General features: G+C 57.5%; 2 protein-coding genes across 3 annotated transcripts; one reads left to right on the top strand and one right to left on the bottom strand.

Moving 5' to 3' along the window:
- Positions 1 to 4,347: 4,347 nt before the first annotated feature.
- Positions 4,348 to 8,803, top strand: SHMT2 (serine hydroxymethyltransferase 2; the record flags this gene model as incomplete). Of its 2 annotated transcripts, XM_080706055.1 has the most annotated exons (12): positions 4,348 to 4,380; positions 5,365 to 5,559; positions 6,013 to 6,092; positions 6,259 to 6,459; positions 6,711 to 6,792; positions 6,946 to 7,068; positions 7,187 to 7,326; positions 7,641 to 7,806; positions 8,011 to 8,110; positions 8,210 to 8,365; positions 8,457 to 8,564; positions 8,676 to 8,803. In XM_080706055.1, the coding sequence occupies 12 exons, from the start codon at positions 4,348 to 4,350 to the stop codon at positions 8,801 to 8,803; spliced, it is 1,512 nt and encodes a 503-aa protein (XP_080562181.1). The 2 variants fall into 2 exon arrangements, with proteins under 2 accessions (XP_080562181.1, XP_080562182.1); XM_080706056.1 differs by lacking the exon at positions 4,348 to 4,380 and having other exon boundaries at positions 5,371 to 5,559; positions 6,976 to 7,068.
- A 1,162-nt stretch (positions 8,804 to 9,965) lies between these two features.
- Positions 9,966 to 11,447, bottom strand: NDUFA4L2 (NDUFA4 mitochondrial complex associated like 2; the record flags this gene model as incomplete). Its single annotated transcript, XM_080705536.1, has 4 exons — positions 11,358 to 11,447; positions 10,931 to 11,019; positions 10,134 to 10,194; positions 9,966 to 10,022 (listed from the first exon to the last, which is right to left on the bottom strand). The coding sequence occupies exons 1-4, from the start codon at positions 11,412 to 11,414 to the stop codon at positions 9,966 to 9,968; spliced, it is 264 nt and encodes an 87-aa protein (XP_080561662.1). The 5' UTR covers positions 11,415 to 11,447.
- Between the last annotated feature and the right edge of the window lie 5,528 nt (positions 11,448 to 16,975).

Raw genomic sequence — 16,975 nt, 5'->3', positions numbered from 1 at the left:
AGGCAGTCCCAGGGTCTCCACGCCCACGCTGGATCTCCTTTTTGCCCCAGGCGCGGGGCTGGGCGCTCCCTCTGCCCGCAGCTTTAATAACGCCTGGCCCGGCCCCACCATCCTGCCCTGACTTTCTTGCCCCTAAGTGCTTGACCTGCTCTAACCTGTCCCTGAGTGACTGTAAAGGCCTTTAACCGCCCCCATCCCTTTCTGCCTGCCGAATGCCTGTCCCTGTGTCTACCCAACATTGCAGAAGTCCTGAGCAGGCCCCTGCCCTTTGATAGAGTCCTCCTGTCCCTGCAGTCCAGCTCCACCTGCCCTCTCCGCCTGCTTCCTCTCGGTGATATTTTTCTACGCCAAAACAGACGGGGAAGGGAACAAAATAAAGTGAAATCCAATACGCGGCTGTGTGAGACCTTTGTAGGGAAGAGGGGGGCAGGTGTGGGCTGCTTGCTGTCTGGTAGAGACTTGGTCAGGGCCTTCTCCCTTAGCGGCTGGCAGGGAAACTGAGTCAATGACGGACAGAGCCAGCACCACGCAGGTCATCCCCGACGGGATCTGAGAGACTAGCCTGACCCTCGGAGTAGGAGGTTTTCCTCCCTGCAGAGGGCTAAGAAAAGCTACAGCACACAGGATGGGATTAGACCTGAGTGGGGACTACCAGTGCGCTACTGGGGACGACGTGGGGAAGGGGGTGTAAGACCCTGAATGGGAAGGAGTTCGGGGCCGGCGTAGGCAGAGCGCTGACAACCTGCTAAGCTCCGGGGCTGGAGGGAGGTGGCAGGTTGGGAGGGAGGGGGACGGTGTTTGCGGCATCTGGAGTCATCGATCTTCCTTTTCCTTCCTAATTTCGTGGGCGCTGAGTTTGCAGACGGGTGAGCGAGGGAGGGAGCACGAGGATGACGGGGTGGGGGAAGGGATGAGCGCGGGTTTGGAGGGCGGGGCCGTAGCTGCTGCTCGCCGCCAGCAGACACGGCCCCTCTCAGCCAGCTGCCCACCCTCTCCACCCCCGCCTTCAGCTCCTCCTGCAGCCTTAGCTGCTAATTTTATCCGCCCCCAGCCCTGGCCCGGGCGTTAATTGGCTGCGCCTTCATTAGCAGTTCTCAGCTCAAGAGCCCCCTCCCCTTGGGACCCCCTGACCGGCGGAGGAGGGGGTGCCGGCAAGCTGAGGCATAGAGGAACTCCTCCGCCTCCTGCCTTCTTCTGGAGTCCCGAGTCAAGATGCCCACAGGGAGCGGCGGGTTCGCTGGGGGATTGTCCACTGGCTCGGCCTGACACTAGAGTCAGAGACGACCCACGGATCTGACCCAGACATGCCTGGAAGTGAGAAGTCGGTGAGCAGAAAGTAAATATCTACTGGATGGATGGATAGATGGATGGGTGAATAACAAGATCTAGCGAAAGAAGGAGGGAGATGGAGAGTGGTTCTGGGTCAGAGATTGGAGGAAGAAGAACACAGCGGTCTCCACACACAGGACTACAGCTGGAAACCTGAGCAAAGCTGTGGCTAGACTGGGAGGGAAGGAGGTTAGCGCTAAGGAGGGATTTCTGAGGCTCGGTATGAGAGCCAGGTGTGCATGATTGGAATCTGCAAGTTAGCTTATCTGGACCTCAGTTTCCTCACTTGAAAAGCCATAAAAGAGCGGGGAAGGGAGTGCACTAATCCCAGTACTTGGGAGGTTGAGACGGAGGATGGCAGGTTCTCTGCCAACCTCAGCTGCTTCATGAGGCTCTCAGCAACTTAGACCCTGTTTCCAAATAAGAAATCAAATAGGTCTGGGGGTGTATGTAGCTCAGAGGTAGAAGGTCCCTGGGTTGCATTCCCAGTACCACACACATACACAGCCATAATAACACACATGAATGAAATCCTGGGTTCAATCTCAGCACTGCCAAAAAGAAAGTAAGAAGAAAAAAGAAGGCATGCAATGAAGATTAAATGGCTTTGCATATGGACATACTATTCCACGCACTCCTCCTCTGTCTCTGACTATAAGCCTCTTCCTTCAAGTCTGTCTCCTTCCCCTTCCTTTCCTTTCCCTCCCCTCCCCCTTCTTCCCCATGCACCTGGAGAACCCGGCTTGGTGTCCCTGTTATTACACTTGTTGAATTTTGTCACCTGTGCATCTCTTGATGTCCCAGTAGATGAGGCCTTCTCATATCTCCAGGGCTATGGCGTGCCTGGCCTTCTCATATTTCCAGGGCTATGGCATGCCTGGCCTGGAGTAGGAGCTCAATATGTTTACTGGAGGACTGAATATGCAATGTTGCTACCTCAGGGTATGTTCTGAAAACCACTGCTTATCAGAGTCACTGAGGAGGGGCTGGGCATGTGGCTCGGTGGTAGAGCATCTACCATGCCTGAGGCCCTGGGTTTCATCCCCAGAACCACAAAAGCAATAAACAAAGATTAAAAATAGAGGGGAAAAAAAAAGAGGAGAGGTTTGGGTGTGTGTCTTTGGTATCCTTTGAATTCGAATCTCTGAAGAAAGCCTCTCCCCAGTCATGGTTAATTTTGTCTTGGAGGGGGGGTCAATGAGTCTCTCCCTGGGGAGTTTTAAACAGGTCTTATAAGGCTAAAAGGAATCTCTCTAACCACAGTGGGGGCACACCTGGAATCTCAGCCACTCAGGAAGCTGAAGCAGGAAGATTGCAAATTCAAGATCAGCTTGGACAACTTGGTGAGACCCTGTCTCAAAAAAAAAAAAAAAAAAAAAAGCCGATGCACACTTCTAATTCTAGCATTCAGGAGGCTGAGACAGGAAGATTGTGGTTTGTGGACAGCCTCAGCTACTTAGTGAGGTCCCTTGCAACTCAGCGAAACTGTTTCAAAATAAAGAATAAAAAATAGGACTGAAAGCATAGCTTGGAGATACAATGTCCCTGGGTTCCATGCCCAGTACCACACACACACACACACACACACACACACAAGCCTGGCACACACCTGTAATCCTAGTACTTGGGATGCCGAGACGGAATTCCAGGTTGAAGGCCAGCTTCAGCAACTTGGTGAGACCCTCAGCAACTTAAGGAGACCCTGTTTCAAAATAAAAAATAAGCCGGGCGTGGTGGCGCACGCTTGTAATCCCCGCCCTTGGGGGGCAGAGACGGGAGGATGGCGCAGGTTCAAAGCCAGCCTCCCTGGCTTAAGAGACCCTGTTTCCAAATTAAAAAAATATAAAAAATAGGTCTGGGAGTGTAGCCCGGAGGTAGAAGGGTTTCCAGGAACCCCAGTACCACCAAAATAATAATAATAATAAATAATAAATAATAATAATAATAATAAATAAAATAAAAAGGGTTGGGGGTATCACTTGGAGGTACCCTGGGTTCAACCCTAGGTACCATTAAAAAGGAGACAGGGCTCAGCCGGGAGTGGTGGCGCACCCTTGTAATCCCAGTACAGGAGGTTTGTAGTTTGAGGACAGCCTCACTATTTAGTATGTCCTCCACAACTCAGTGAGACCCTGTTCCAAAATAAAGAATAAAAAATAAGGCTGGGTAGCTTAGAGGTAGAATGCCTCTACATTCAATCCCCAGTACCACAAAAAAAGAGGGGTCTGGGCTGGAGATAAGGCTCAATGACTGGCCCCCTGGGGTTTAATTCCCAGTACTCAAAAAAAAAAAAAAAAAAAAAAAAGGGAGGGCAGTCTAGTGAAGGGTAACACAATTAAAGGAGCACAGCAGGAGGGGCCACCACTGTACGCTGTCTGAAAGGAAGGAGATGGCCGTGATGGAGAAAGCAGGTTTGTGAGTCAGAGGAAGAGGAGGAGGGCAATCATGGAAGAGCAGGTTCACATGTAAAATCTCATGTAATCCCCACCACATGTGATTGTACCACGGTTTTACAAATGAAGAAATCGAGGCCCAGATAGGTTGATTCGTTATAGTCCTGGAGATAAAACTTGAACTCAGGTCTCTCACCCTTTCAGATCAGGGTGACTTCCACTGCACCACCTCTCTATCTGGTATGAGGGGTTGTCTCAGGATCTCCCAGAGATCCTAAAGATGCTAGATATATTCTGTAGGCACCCAACAAACGCTTGTCTTGACAACTAACAGGAAAAAGAAACCCTGAACAGCTTCAGGACAGTAAGAAGACAGACAGAGCAGCTCCGGACCTTTCAGGCAAGGTCCTCTAACCTCGGGGCTACACAGCTCGGGACCGGGGCATAAAAACTACAATTCCCAGAAGGCCACAAAGGAGCCACCATTGCGCGTGCGCAGGCCCCTCCCCTAACTCGGGCTTCGCGGGGCGTTCTCGCGCTTGCGCTCTCGGGCCGGTCTTCTTCCGACCCCTTGGTACTCTCACACCTGAGTTGGTGGCTGGACCTCCTGTGACCTCCGGTTGCGATGCTGCCGTTCTCTTTGCTCTGGGAGATTCGGGTAAGAAACGGGGCTCCGGAGACTGGGTGACCAATGGAATGGACCCCATCCTCCCTTAGTACCCATTCACAAACTCTCGGGTTCTCCTGGCTTTTTCAGCGCACGTGCATTGGGGCCACGGGGAGCGGATGCGTAACTAGGGAATCCCAGGGACTCCTTGGCACATGGAGGGGTACGCTGGGGTCCCTCCTGGCTCTGGTGGTCAGACACCCTAGGCCTCGTGACCGCCCATTTCACGTGGCATTAGGGAAGAGGACCGCGCCAGATGCCAAGTAGACCCTGTGCTGGCCAACAAGCGGGTTTCCGGCTTCTGCAGCCAGCTGAGCTTTCCCCGCTAGCTCTGCAGATGATGCAACCGAGCCCCGCTGCGTTCATCAGGCAGGGGTCCCGCGGCGGTGTGGGTTGGAAGATGGCATGGGTGAGGGACTGTGGGGACCAGATGTGGGTTTGGCCTCCCCAGGGCAGATCCCCGCCTCCTCCCCTCCCCACGCAACCCACACCTCTTACCCAGGGAGTGCTAAAGATCTGCTCTCCCACCTCCATTGCTTTAAGAACCACCTCTGCATCCTCTGGCCTTAACCTGTATCAACTTGGCCTTTTACCCTAACTGGGGTATCTACTTATGGAGGCTCTGCAGGAAGACACTTTACTTTCTGTGGGTTGAGAGGTTCAGGAATCTCTGGCAGTCTCTGGAATTTGGGAGACATGGGCTTCTGGGGGACAAGCTTTGCCCTGTGGTTCATAGGGTGAAGTGGAGGGAAATTCAGAGTAAGGTAAGTGGAGTGAGTCCGAACTGCCCCTCTGGACATTGCTCTCAACCTTGGCTCTAGAACTTGGCTTTGAAAGCTGAGATGAGGGAGGTGATGACCGGACCAATCTGGTTGGACTACTTGGTACCAGGCTACAGGGCCCTCTGAGCATGGCTGGGGGGTTGGGAGACTGACTGGACAGTTTTTATTTGACCCTGGCTTTTCCTGCCCCTAGCCTCTGCAGAGATGTGGCCAGCTGGTCAGGATGGCTACTCGGGCTCAGCACAGCAAGGCGGCTCAGCAGACTGGAGAAGCCACCAGAGGCTGGACGGGCCAGGAAAGTCTGTCGGACAGTGACCCTGAGATATGGGAGCTACTGCAGAGAGAGAAGGACAGGCAGTGTCGGGGCCTGGAGCTGATTGCCTCAGAGGTGGGACCTGGGGAGACAGGGAGGGGGGCCACCATGGGTACAGGAAGTAACAAGTCATCCTACTGACAGTTCTCCAGGTCTCCCTGTCAGACTCAGGGCCTTTCTGCTGGGCCTTATCACTCTCTTTACTGTGCTCTGAAGCAGAGGCGGGGCCAGTTTGTGGGGTTGGGGCATTAAGGAGCTTCCAGAGTCCCTACAGCCTCATCTGTTCCCTTCCTCCAAGAGGAACCTGGAAACACAAGCTTGAGGGGACAGATGGGCTTACTGGGGACACCCTAATGGCAGCTGAGTTTCTGAGGATGGTGCTTCTGGGCCTGCCTGGGAACCCAGAGTGAACAGAGCTCTCTGTACAGCCTGGCACCCCCTGCAGCCTGTGGGCTCCGACAGGGTGGGGCTGTGGGGTCTAGGGGAAGGGGCTCAGACCTTCTGACACTGCCCCCCCCACCACCTCAGAACTTCTGCAGCCGAGCTGCGCTGGAGGCCCTGGGGTCCTGTCTGAACAACAAGTACTCGGAGGGTTATCCTGGCAAGAGGTGAGGGCTTAAGCACCAGAGGGCTGGAGGGCAGCGTCAGGGATGGTGCTCCCACTGGCAGAACCTTCCTGTACCCTCCCGTGTTACGGAGCAGTGGCCTTCCCAGTCCTCTGCTGCTGGTCGAGAGTCCTTCCTCAGTGCCCTCATGCACCCCTCTCTGCTGCAGATACTATGGGGGAGCAGAGGTGGTGGATGAAATTGAGCTGCTGTGCCAGCGCCGAGCCTTGGAAGCCTTTGACCTGGATCCTGCACAGTGGGGAGTCAACGTCCAGCCCTACTCGGGGTCCCCGGCCAATCTTGCTGCCTACACAGCCCTTCTGCAGCCTCATGACCGACTCATGGGGCTGGACCTGCCTGACGGAGGCCAGTGAGTGTACGCAGGGCCATGCAGGACAGTTGTCTATTGAATACCTACCGTGTCCCCTACAGATGAGACACACTTCTTCCTGTCTCACATGTGTGGTGGGTGAGGAAGATAAGGCCCCATCACATCGGTGCCCACCCCGGGGTGGAGGGGGTGAGGATAGAGCCAGTGCTGGGGGTGGCTGTGGAGCTGGGCAGGGGTGAGTCAGGGGTGGGCGTTAGCACTCTGAGACCTCTCTCCTTCTTGCTTCCCAGTCTCACCCACGGCTACATGTCCGACGTCAAGAGGATCTCTGCCACCTCCATCTTCTTTGAGTCTATGCCCTATAAACTCAACGTGAGTGCCTCAGGGTATGGGAGGTGACTTCTCCTGCCCTGGTCCTCCTGGGCAGAGGGAGAACCTGGAGCCCTGGGCAGCCCTCAGGGTCCAGGAGGAGCGTGAGCTCTCTGCCGCCATCTCAGGGCTTTAACTGTCTGTCTGTCTGTCCAGCCCAAAACTGGCCTCATTGACTATGACCAGCTGGCATCGACTGCTCGGCTTTTCCGACCACGGCTCATTATTGCTGGTACCAGTGCCTATGCCCGCCTCATTGACTATGCCCGCATGAGAGAGGTTGGTGGGGGGCTGGGGTACTGGCCACTCCCAGGGGGTGGTGACGAGATTCGGGGGCAGCCCAGGGTGTGCCTGACTGGGCCTTCCCCACGCTGAGGCACATCTGTTACCTGTCCAGGTGTGCGATGAGGTCAAGGCACACTTGCTGGCAGACATGGCCCACATCAGTGGCCTGGTGGCTGCCAAGGTGATCCCCTCACCTTTCAAGCATGCGGACGTTGTCACCACCACCACTCACAAGACTCTTCGAGGGGCCAGGTCAGGCTCCCCTGAGGTTGGGCCTCGCCTTCCCTGCCCTATTCCTGGGCTGGATCTGGGAGGAGTTCCTTCCCACCAGCAGGCCGAGGACCTCGAGCAGCCTGTGATGATTCTCCTCTTTTTGCTCCTGGTGGCTCCTCCTTGCAGGAGGGTTGGGAGTGGGAGTGAGGGGTTGATCCCCTCCGCCACTGGGATCCAGTGTGCAGGGACACCTCGGGGGACTCGGAGCCCTTGAAAGCCACCAGCGTTCTCTGCTCCCCTAACCCCTGTCCTTCATGTTCGGCTTAGATTCTGACCACTCACCTTCCACACAGGTCAGGACTCATCTTCTACCGGAAAGGGGTACGCTCTGTGGACCCAAAGACTGGCCGGGAGATACCTTACACATTTGAGGACCGAATCAACTTTGCTGTGTTCCCCTCCCTGCAGGGGGGGCCTCACAACCATGCCATTGCTGCGGTAGCGGTGGCGCTAAAGCAGGTGGGAGGGCGTGCCCTGCAGGGCCAGAGGGGGCTTGCCCAGCCTAGCTCCTTCACCTTGCTAACTAAAGTTGAAGCTGATGGATGTGAAGTGCCAGGGAGGGAGGCGTCAAGGCTGGGGTCATGGAGCCATGCTGGATGGAGAGGTGCGGGGTGGTGCTGGGGTTCGGGCCTGGGGTCACAGGTGCTGCTGTCTCATTCCTAGGCCTGCACCCCCATGTTCCGGGAGTACTCCCTACAGGTTTTGAAGAACGCCCGGGCCATGGCTGATGCCTTGCTAGAGCGAGGCTACTCACTAGTGTCTGGTGAGCCAGGAGAGTTGGAGGTGGGGCTGTGACGGGTTTTTTTTTATAGACTCAAGCAGAGGCCCAGGACTGGCCACGCTGATCATTTTGCGCCCTTAGGTGGTACTGACAACCACCTGGTGCTGGTGGACCTGCGGCCCAAGGGCCTGGATGGAGCTCGGGCTGAGCGGGTGCTGGAGCTTGTGTCCATCACCGCCAACAAGAATACCTGTCCTGGAGACCGAAGCGCCCTCACCCCTGGGGGCCTGCGTCTTGGTGAGACCTGGAGCTTGAGAGGAGGGCTTGCACGGTGGCTGGCTGCCAGTGGCCTTGGCTGTGCTAATCCTCTCTTTCGTCTTTCTCCCAGGGGCCCCAGCGTTGACCTCTCGCCAGTTCCGTGAGGATGACTTCCGGAGAGTTGTGGACTTTATCGATGAAGGGGTCAACATTGGCTTGGAGGTGAAGGGGAAGACTGGTGAGTAGGCAAGAAAGACCCAGGACGTGTTTTAGACTCCATCCCTCCCCCTCCCACAGCCATCTCACTCCTTCCCTACATCTCTCCACTTTTCTTTTCTCACCCCTCTAGCCAAGCTCCAGGATTTCAAAGCCTTCCTCCTCAAGGACCCTGAAACAAGCCAGCGACTGGCCAGCCTCAGGCACAGGGTGGAGCAGTTTGCCAGGGCCTTCCCCATGCCTGGCTTTGATGCGCACTGAAGGCATCTGCGAATCCAGGCCACAAACTCAGACTGGAAGTTGCTTTCCTTCCCCAAAAGGGCCAGTGGAAAGGAGCACCACTTATCTGTTTTTCTTTCTTTTTCTTTTTTAGTGGAGGAGGGAGACCTCTCTCTTAGGGCAAAATCTGGGTCCTTCCCAGAATTTGTAGCTGTGAAGATTACTTTTTTGTAACTAGAAGGACCCCCGCCCCCGCCCCAGCTTTCTGCCTAACCTTCTGGCGCTATCTCAGTGTTACAGACTCTTGATCTTTCTTGGGGAGGGAAGCTGTCCTGCTGAGCCAGAAGAAGGGGTGGACTAGGCACCCTCCTTCCTGTTTTATCTAATAAAATGCTAACCTGCCCTGAGTTTCTATTACTGTGGGGGGGTCCCTTGGGCCAGCAGGTGATGTGGCTCCCTCAACGTGTATTCCTTCTTTCCCCCCACCACTACAGGGCCCCCCGGGGCTGCAGCCTCCTCTCTCTGTCTGATCAGAGCCGACACCAGACGTGATTAGCAGGCGCAGCAAATTCAATTTGTTAAATGAAATTGTATTTTGCCCACGGCTGCTTCTGTTTGATCCCGAGGGACCGAGGAGCAGGGGAGGGGAGGGAAGAGGAGGGAACAGCAGAGGGAGGCCCAGGTGCCCTCCGGGAGGGGGTGCCATTGGCACAGGAGGCAGCAGGCTTGGGCGGGGAGGAGTGTGTTGCATGGCATGGGTTCCCCAGTCTGGGCAAGGTTAGGCAGTGGCTACGAGCCTGATCGAGCCTGAGCAGCACTGGTACTCAGAGCCTGGTAACGCGGGGCCCGCCACGTCGTCTCTTGGCACTCAGAGCTCCCAGCTTGCTGCTGGCTCACGTAGGCCACGTTCAACATGTAGCTTGTGCCACGCCCTGCGAGGCCCAGGGCATGAGGGCAGAGGGGCTGGCTTGGGACTTGCTGGCTCCCCTCCCCCATGTGGGGACTCCAGCCAAGCAAGGGTCAGAGGAGCTTCCGCTGCTGAGAGCCAGGGAGGGGTGGGGGTGGAGCTGCCTCCCCTCTTCGTGGGAACCCGGCCTGTGTAAGCAGGAGCTGGCCAGGCTCACGGCCTGGGGTCTGGCGGTGGGGAACCGGAGCAATGAGTGCATGGTCTACGTGGTCTACGTTGAACTCAGCACAGCCTGGCTTAGAAATCTGGCCGGTCCTTCTTCAGCTTCTTATAGTCAGTGGAAACCGCAAGGAACTAAGAGAGGGAAAGGAGCGTTGCACAGAGGACCCAGCCCCTTGGCTCCTGGTGTGGGAGGGTGGACTCGGGCCCAGGGGCGGGGAGCAACCCTAGGGCCTCTGGAGGTACCTTGTACTGGTCATTGGGGCTCAAGCGGTTCCAGGGTTCCGGGTTGTTCTTTCGGTCCCAGCTACAGAGGGGAGGGAAGAGTTAGGGACTCTGGAACCAGAATGTGACCCCAAAGTCCCAGTCAGGGTCTCTGCCCCCACTTTAGCGCTCCTGCCCCACCCATCTCTTGCCCTGGGTGGGGAGATTTTCTAGACTGACAGGGAGGGGGCATGTTAGCTGGTGCTGACAAGCGAGACAAGAAGCTTGTCACCATTGTCAGCGTGGGGCCCAGTGACAGAATGACAGCTCAGCCCAGGGACTCCCTCTCGCTCTGTGCCACCCTGGGTTAAACCCTCAGCAAAGTTGCGGGAATCAGCAGAGATCCCAGGGGCAGGGGTTTTAGTGATGCATTTGGCTGGAATTGGACCAGTGTGGTGGATGGGTGTGCCTTCTGCTCGGGGAAGGACTCTCCACCCCTGCTATCCTCCCAGGTCTCAGTGCCTCTGGCCCCAAGGGCACCCCCAGTGCTCAGGACACAGGTACCCCAAAACTTAAGGCTGTGGACAGCTGTGTGGTCACCATGGCAACCTGGGCACAAAGCGGCTCCCATAGCCCCAAACCCACTAAGACTGAGCCACCCAGCTTCAGGTCTCCCAGGTCAGGAGCCAGCTCTACCTCTGAGATGCCAGGTTGGGAGCTCCCTGGCCTGGGGATCCCTGCTGAGGCTGCCCATCCCCCGCATTTCTGAGAGGTCCATGCCTCCTGCTCTGTGCAGTCCTTCCCAAGACCCTGGTCTGCATCTCGAGCCCAGCCTTTACCATACATCCGGGCTGCGCAGTGCAAGGCGCAGCAAGTAGAGCGCAGCGCTGCCCATGCCCAGGCCGATGAAGCCGATCATTGGGATGAGCTGTGGGGAGACAGAGGGCACTTTCAGGGTTAACCCCTCCCCGCAGTTCCCGCCCCACCTCCACCCAAGCTCTGATGCCCCTTCCTTTGTGGGAGAGGGGACCTAGACCCTCTTAAAACCCCATTTCCTGCCAGGGCTCCTCTTAACCCTACAGTGATCCTGTTCAAGGTAATTTCCAGGAACACATTGTAGATGTAGATTGGGGGGGGGGGTCCCAGAGGGGAGACTGAGTATATTGGAGGAACTACATAGGAGGCAGGGCTCTGGGAGTTTGGGGTGGGCCATCGAGAGAGTGAAAATTAGGAGTTAGAATTCAAGGCTCTGAGGACTGAACTCACCGCAGGATGTCTTTTGATCTGCCGGTAGAAGCGGGCCCCTAGACTTGTTCCTGCCATAATGGTTTTCCAGTGTCTGGTCCTCTCCAGCAGCTCAGCTCTATCCCTCTTTCTGGGGTTCCACCCCCAGTAGGGAGGGGTCAGCCTAGCCCAGCCCAGCCGGCTTCTTCAGACTCACTCCACTCCACCCACTTGCTCCAGCAATCCCAGGCCCGGGAGCCCAGAGGGCGATTACGGGAGAGTCAAGACATTTTCCTCCTCCTCTTCTCCTTATTTTTGTGGTACTGAGGATGGACCCCAGAGGAATTCTATCTCAGAGCTACACTCCCAGCCCTATTTTATTTTTATTTTTTATTTTTATTTTGAAACAGGTACTAAGTTGTGGAGGACTGCTAGGTATACTGTGGAAGACTGTCAGCTGCTTTTAATCCCAGTACTTGGGAAGCTGAAACAAAAAGATAGCAAGTTCAGTTTCAGCTACTTAGTGAGGCCCTCCACAACTTAGTGAGACCCTGTTTCAAAATAAAGAATAAGCCGGGCATGGTGGCGCACGCTTGTAATCCCCACGCTTGGGAGGCTGAGACCGGAGGATTCTGCAGGTTTAAAGCCAGCTGCACTGGCTTAAAAGACCCTGTTTCCAAATAAAAATATAAAAAATAGGTCTGGGAGTGTAGCCTGGAGGTAGAAGGGCTTCCAGGAACCCCAGTACCACAATAAATAAATAAATAAACAAACAAACAATAAGAAGTGGGGTTGGGGATGTAGCTCAGAGGTAGGATGTCCCTAGGTTCAATCCCCAATACTGCAAAAAAAAAAGACGACGACTAAGAAGTTGTGGAGGGCCTCACTAAATTGCTGAGGCTGGCCTCAAACCTGTGCTCCTCCAATCTCAGCCTCCCACATCTGGGATTACAGATGTGTACCACCACGCCCACCTGAGTCAAAAAGTTTCTGCTCTCCAACTTTCTCCTCTTCGAGGTTTCTGCACCTTAGTCCACTGGACACAGTCCTACTTGGGACTTTAGGTATGAAAGAGGGGCATCACAGATACTCCAAGACTGATTGAAGGGAGATGCAGATGTGGGACAGGCAGAAGCTTGCAGTGGAATGTACCTGTGGAATGTTCACAGGTGGGACCAGGAGGGGCTAGGGACCCGTGGGGGCACCTACAGCACTTCCCTGACGCACTCCACCCCTAGAGCCACCCAGGACCTACCTGGTCCTGAGGATGTCCTGCCCCATCCACAGTGTAAAGGGAGGAGGGGGCAAACATCACCAGAGCTGTCCAGCCCCTCCTTTTGAGTGGTTTCTCCAGGTTATGGTTGGCCTGGAATAGAGGCTGGGGGACTAGGTGTACTGAATCCGCATAGAAGAGTGTCAGCTGTGGCATTTGGGAGCTTGAGAGATTTGATAGCCATGTCTACCTGGGGAAGGAGTGAAGGAGGAGCCCCCACAGAGGCCGCCCTCTACCTCTACTTCTGTGGGGTGAGAAGAGAACGGAATGAGGGAAACAGTCAACGCAAGAATAAAAAAGATGTTCAAGTAGGAACGAGAACAGCGCCAGGATTGCCTCTTTGCTCAGCCAGTCCAGGTGTGTGCTGTGCTACAAGGTGGCGAGGCTCCCCCACCCCTGTCTTTGAGGAACTAGGATCTTGGGGCTGCAGGAGCAGAGCCTCATCATGGCTTCTCCCAGCTCCCATGCTAATCTCCACCACCCCTCTGGTCTCTGCCTCCGGATCCTGCGGAGCTCCCCCACCTCTCCCCTCTAGAACTCACCCCGTGCAGAGCCCGCAGGGGTGAGCTGTGCATCCGCCTCTGGGCCCCTTGGGGTACAGAGAAAGAGAGGGCCCTTTCTGGGGGGCCCTCCCTTTCCAGCACACGGATACCTCCCCCGCCCCCTGCACTGACAAGCTCGGCTGTAATTAGGCTGCGGGGTCCTGGGCTCTCCGCCTCCCTCCGGCGGATAATGAGATAAAGTGTCAGAGACATGGCGAGAACAAAGAGACAGAGACTCGCGATGTGGGGGGGCGGTGGAGAGGGGGATGACGGGATGTCAGAGCCTCGAGCTGCAGAGCCCTCCCCAAGCGCCCGCACCTCCAGGGCTGGGCCAGGGAGGAGGTGCCCTGACACGCAAGCCCCCCAGCTCCCCAGTCTCTGGGGCTAAAAATCAATCCGGAGCTCGAGCAGCCGCCCAGCTGGGCTGCACATCTGGCGCCCTGGCACAGCTGGGGAGCCAGGACGCCGCCGGGAGGGAGGCGTGGTCCCTGGGAGCGCCCCTTTCCTCTGGGGCCCGCTCTCGACTTCCTCTGAGCTTGCTTCTGAGTTCTGGTGACCCACGCCCTGCGTCTCCCTGCTTTCCTGGAGCTGCCGCTGGTCCTCTGCCTCGGGCCCCAGCCCGCTCTCCCAGCGTCGATATTATTTAATTGCTTCTGCTCCTGCCTCTCATCACCCGCTTCGGGGTCCAGTCTCTGGGAGCCTATTTCTAAGCCCCTCACCTCTTAGGTTCTCATCCCTGGCTCTGGGCTCAGGCCACCTGGGACGGGGACCTAACTCCTTGGGCTCCAGAGCCCATCTCTTTCCCTGCCCTGCACTTGCCCACCACAGTGACTCAGACCACGCTGGCCCGGGGGCGGGGGCGGCGGGAGTCATTAGCCACGGATTAGGCGCGGCCGGGCTCCCGCGGGACCGGCCTCTACACTAAATCTCACCGAGATGTTAATCCGCGCGCTGGCCTCGCCGCGTGTCCAACGCAGCTGGGCACGCCGGGGCTGGCGCTCCCTGGCGGGACGGCGGGCGCGGGCGCCCCCTGTCGGCCGAGTGGCTCCCGAGCGGGGGGAGATGCCTTGGGCGCCCCCTGTCGGGAAGCGTCGGCCCCGCATTTCAAGCCTTCGGGCAGGTGGAGTCTGAGCCTGGAGCTTACAGGTCCCCGCCGGGGCGGGCCACTCGCGCTACTCCAGCCACCAGGAAAGCGGGTCGCCCGGCCTCCACTCTGCCGGCGTGAGGTGGGGCCAAGGCAGGGGCGGGGGAGCAGGAGATCCCCTCTTGCCGGCTGCGGGCGGCGACCCAGGTTGAGCCGGGTTCTGGCCAGGCTGGCCTCAGCCACCCGGGGCTCTCCCGCTCGCTCGCGGGGGCTGAGGGCCTCAGACTGCACTCCACCCTCGGAGTCGGCCTGCGCAGCCCCGGGCTGCCCTTCCCTCGGCCTCTTTCTTCGTTCGGCCCCGCTGTCTGTCTCTGCAGAGCTCTGTCTCTGGGTTCCACATTCTGGCTGTGTCTGTCTCTGCTGCGCTCTCCACCTGGCTTCAACCTTCAGCATTTGTTTCTTGTCTGTCTCTCCTTCCCTCTCCGTGTCCTGTCTCTGTCTTTCCCCCCTGCTCCCTAGCTCCGTTCCCATTCTCTGGCTCGCCGTCCCCGGTGGGCCGCGGCAATCCAGCGGACAGCCGGGAGACCTCCGGGCACTGCTCAGGGTCCCCCCGGGCCCCCCACGCCCGCCACCTGCGCGGCCTCGGTCTCCCCGCAGCGGAGGGCGCCCGGGAGGGGACCACAGCGCCCACATCTGCTTGGGAGCGCCTGGCCTGACCCCGTGCCACTACTAAGGGCGCGGAGTCCCGGGGCTCGAAGACGATCGCGATTGCATCAGCCAGACAGAAGCGAGTCGGGAACCGCGCGGCGAGCGAGCGACTAAGCGAGCGAGACAAAGACGCCCGCGCCATCTGTTTATGCAAAGCGGCCTCCGCCGGGGACCCCGGCGTCCCGGCGCCGGGCGGGCTGGGGCACGGGGTCGCGAGCCGTCCCCCCGCGCTCCCGCTGCGCCCGAGCGGCCGCCCGCCCTCGCACCCGGAGGGGCCGCGGCGGCCGGAACGCGGAGGGGGCGGGGGTGTTGATGTGATTGGAGCGGACGCGGCTGTTTCTTCAATAATGGATGGAGATGATGCGGACGGCGGAGCCGAGCCGGCCGGGAGAGGAGAGAGGAATAGAAATAGGGAGAGGAAGGAGCGGGGGCGGGAGATTCGTCTAGACGCACGCGCGAGAGTGCGCGCGAACACACACACACACACACACACACGCACACACACGCACACACACGCGCGCGCGCCACACTGTCATTCGGGCACAGGCTGCCGCGCGGCTCACACCCAGGCACACACCCACGCACTGTCACCGAGACACACACACACCTGCAGGCAGAGACGCCAGAACAACACGCACACATACACACACACACATCAGTGGCTTTTCCCAATGTTCACACCTACAGTCCTGAGGCAGAGACACAGGGAGATGCTGCATGCTGGGGCACACCCGGGCATAAAGACACACCAGACACACTGAACACCCAGACGCACAGATATCCTAGGCTTAGAAATCAGAGGGAGGAGGAGTGGACAACTCCCACAGTATACACATTCAGAGGACAGACAACCAGGGCCCAGACAGGGACATACACCTGAGGCTCAATTAGACACACCCCACACAGGGTATAAACACACACCACTGTGAACACCACAGTGTTCACAGAGGTCTAGATGGTCATAATTGTCTGGGGCATCGACCCCTCACCACCCACACCCACTCAGAGGCTCAAACAGGACCCAGGCTTATGCATGTGTGCCCTGCAGGTGGGGGCTTCCCAGAGGTCACCCCACCCCCAAGCAGGCCTTGCTAGCCTGTGCTTGCCTGCAGTGCAATGAGGTGGTGGTGGCCACAGGAGGCACCAAGGACGTGGACTCAAAGGCCTGTGGCCCCTGCTGACTTGGCCGTCACAAGCTTTGTTCCCCAGCAGCCAGGGCTGGTGGTGAAAACCTTAGGCAGCCCCAGCCGCCCAACTTGAGCAGTTGGGTGGAGGAAGAGCCCTGAGGGGAAACTGGGAGTCCCAGGATCCCCAAGGTGAGGGCTGAAAGAGGCTCAGTCTCCATCCCACCCTAGCCTTCTGACTTCAAGGAGCACTGTTTTTTTTTGTTTGTTTGTTTGTTTTTGCTTTTTATTTTTGGTAAAAGCAGATTGGGCAGTGGAGCGGGGTGGATGCAGGTTGAGTTCTGGACCTAGTACCCTGCCCTCCCTCTGATCTGTTTTCCATTCAGTCTGCTCCTTGGCCCAGACTTGTGACCTTTGCAGCATGAGGCAGCATCATCCATCACCCAGGAGGCCGCTTGTGGGAGTGGGAGGGCTGGGGGCTCAAACAGGGCGGAGGTCCAGCCTGCCAGTCCTCCCCTCCCATACACTTACCCCCTGCCTGCAGACCAGGACTCAACTGGATGGAGAGAACTGCGCAGAAGGGCATGGCTATGGGGGCTCAGTGGTGACATTGTGCCTTGCTCCCCACCCCTGGCACCCCAGCACCCCTCCTCTGAGCTCAGCACAGCCTGTCTCCTCGCTCCTCCCACCCCCCTTCTCTCGGGCCCTTTGCTTAATTTCCTATTAACTGCTGATAAATCCAATTAAACCGCCGCTCTAATTAGGGACAGCTGCCGGCTCGGTAAGGCAAGGGAGGGGGCGCCCCCCGAGTATAAGGGGGGAACAGCAGCTCTCTCTGCTCCTCGACACCCCCACACCAGCATCCCCGCCCAATGAGCCAGTAAATTGGTTTTGCTTCGGCATTGTGGGGGGCCCCTCTTGAGGATCTG

This window comes from Muscardinus avellanarius (assembly GCF_963383645.1).
Source record: "Muscardinus avellanarius genome assembly, chromosome: 11".
Lineage (NCBI taxonomy): Eukaryota > Metazoa > Chordata > Mammalia > Rodentia > Gliridae > Muscardinus > Muscardinus avellanarius.
This window is presented reverse-complemented; position numbering and strand designations above follow the sequence as displayed.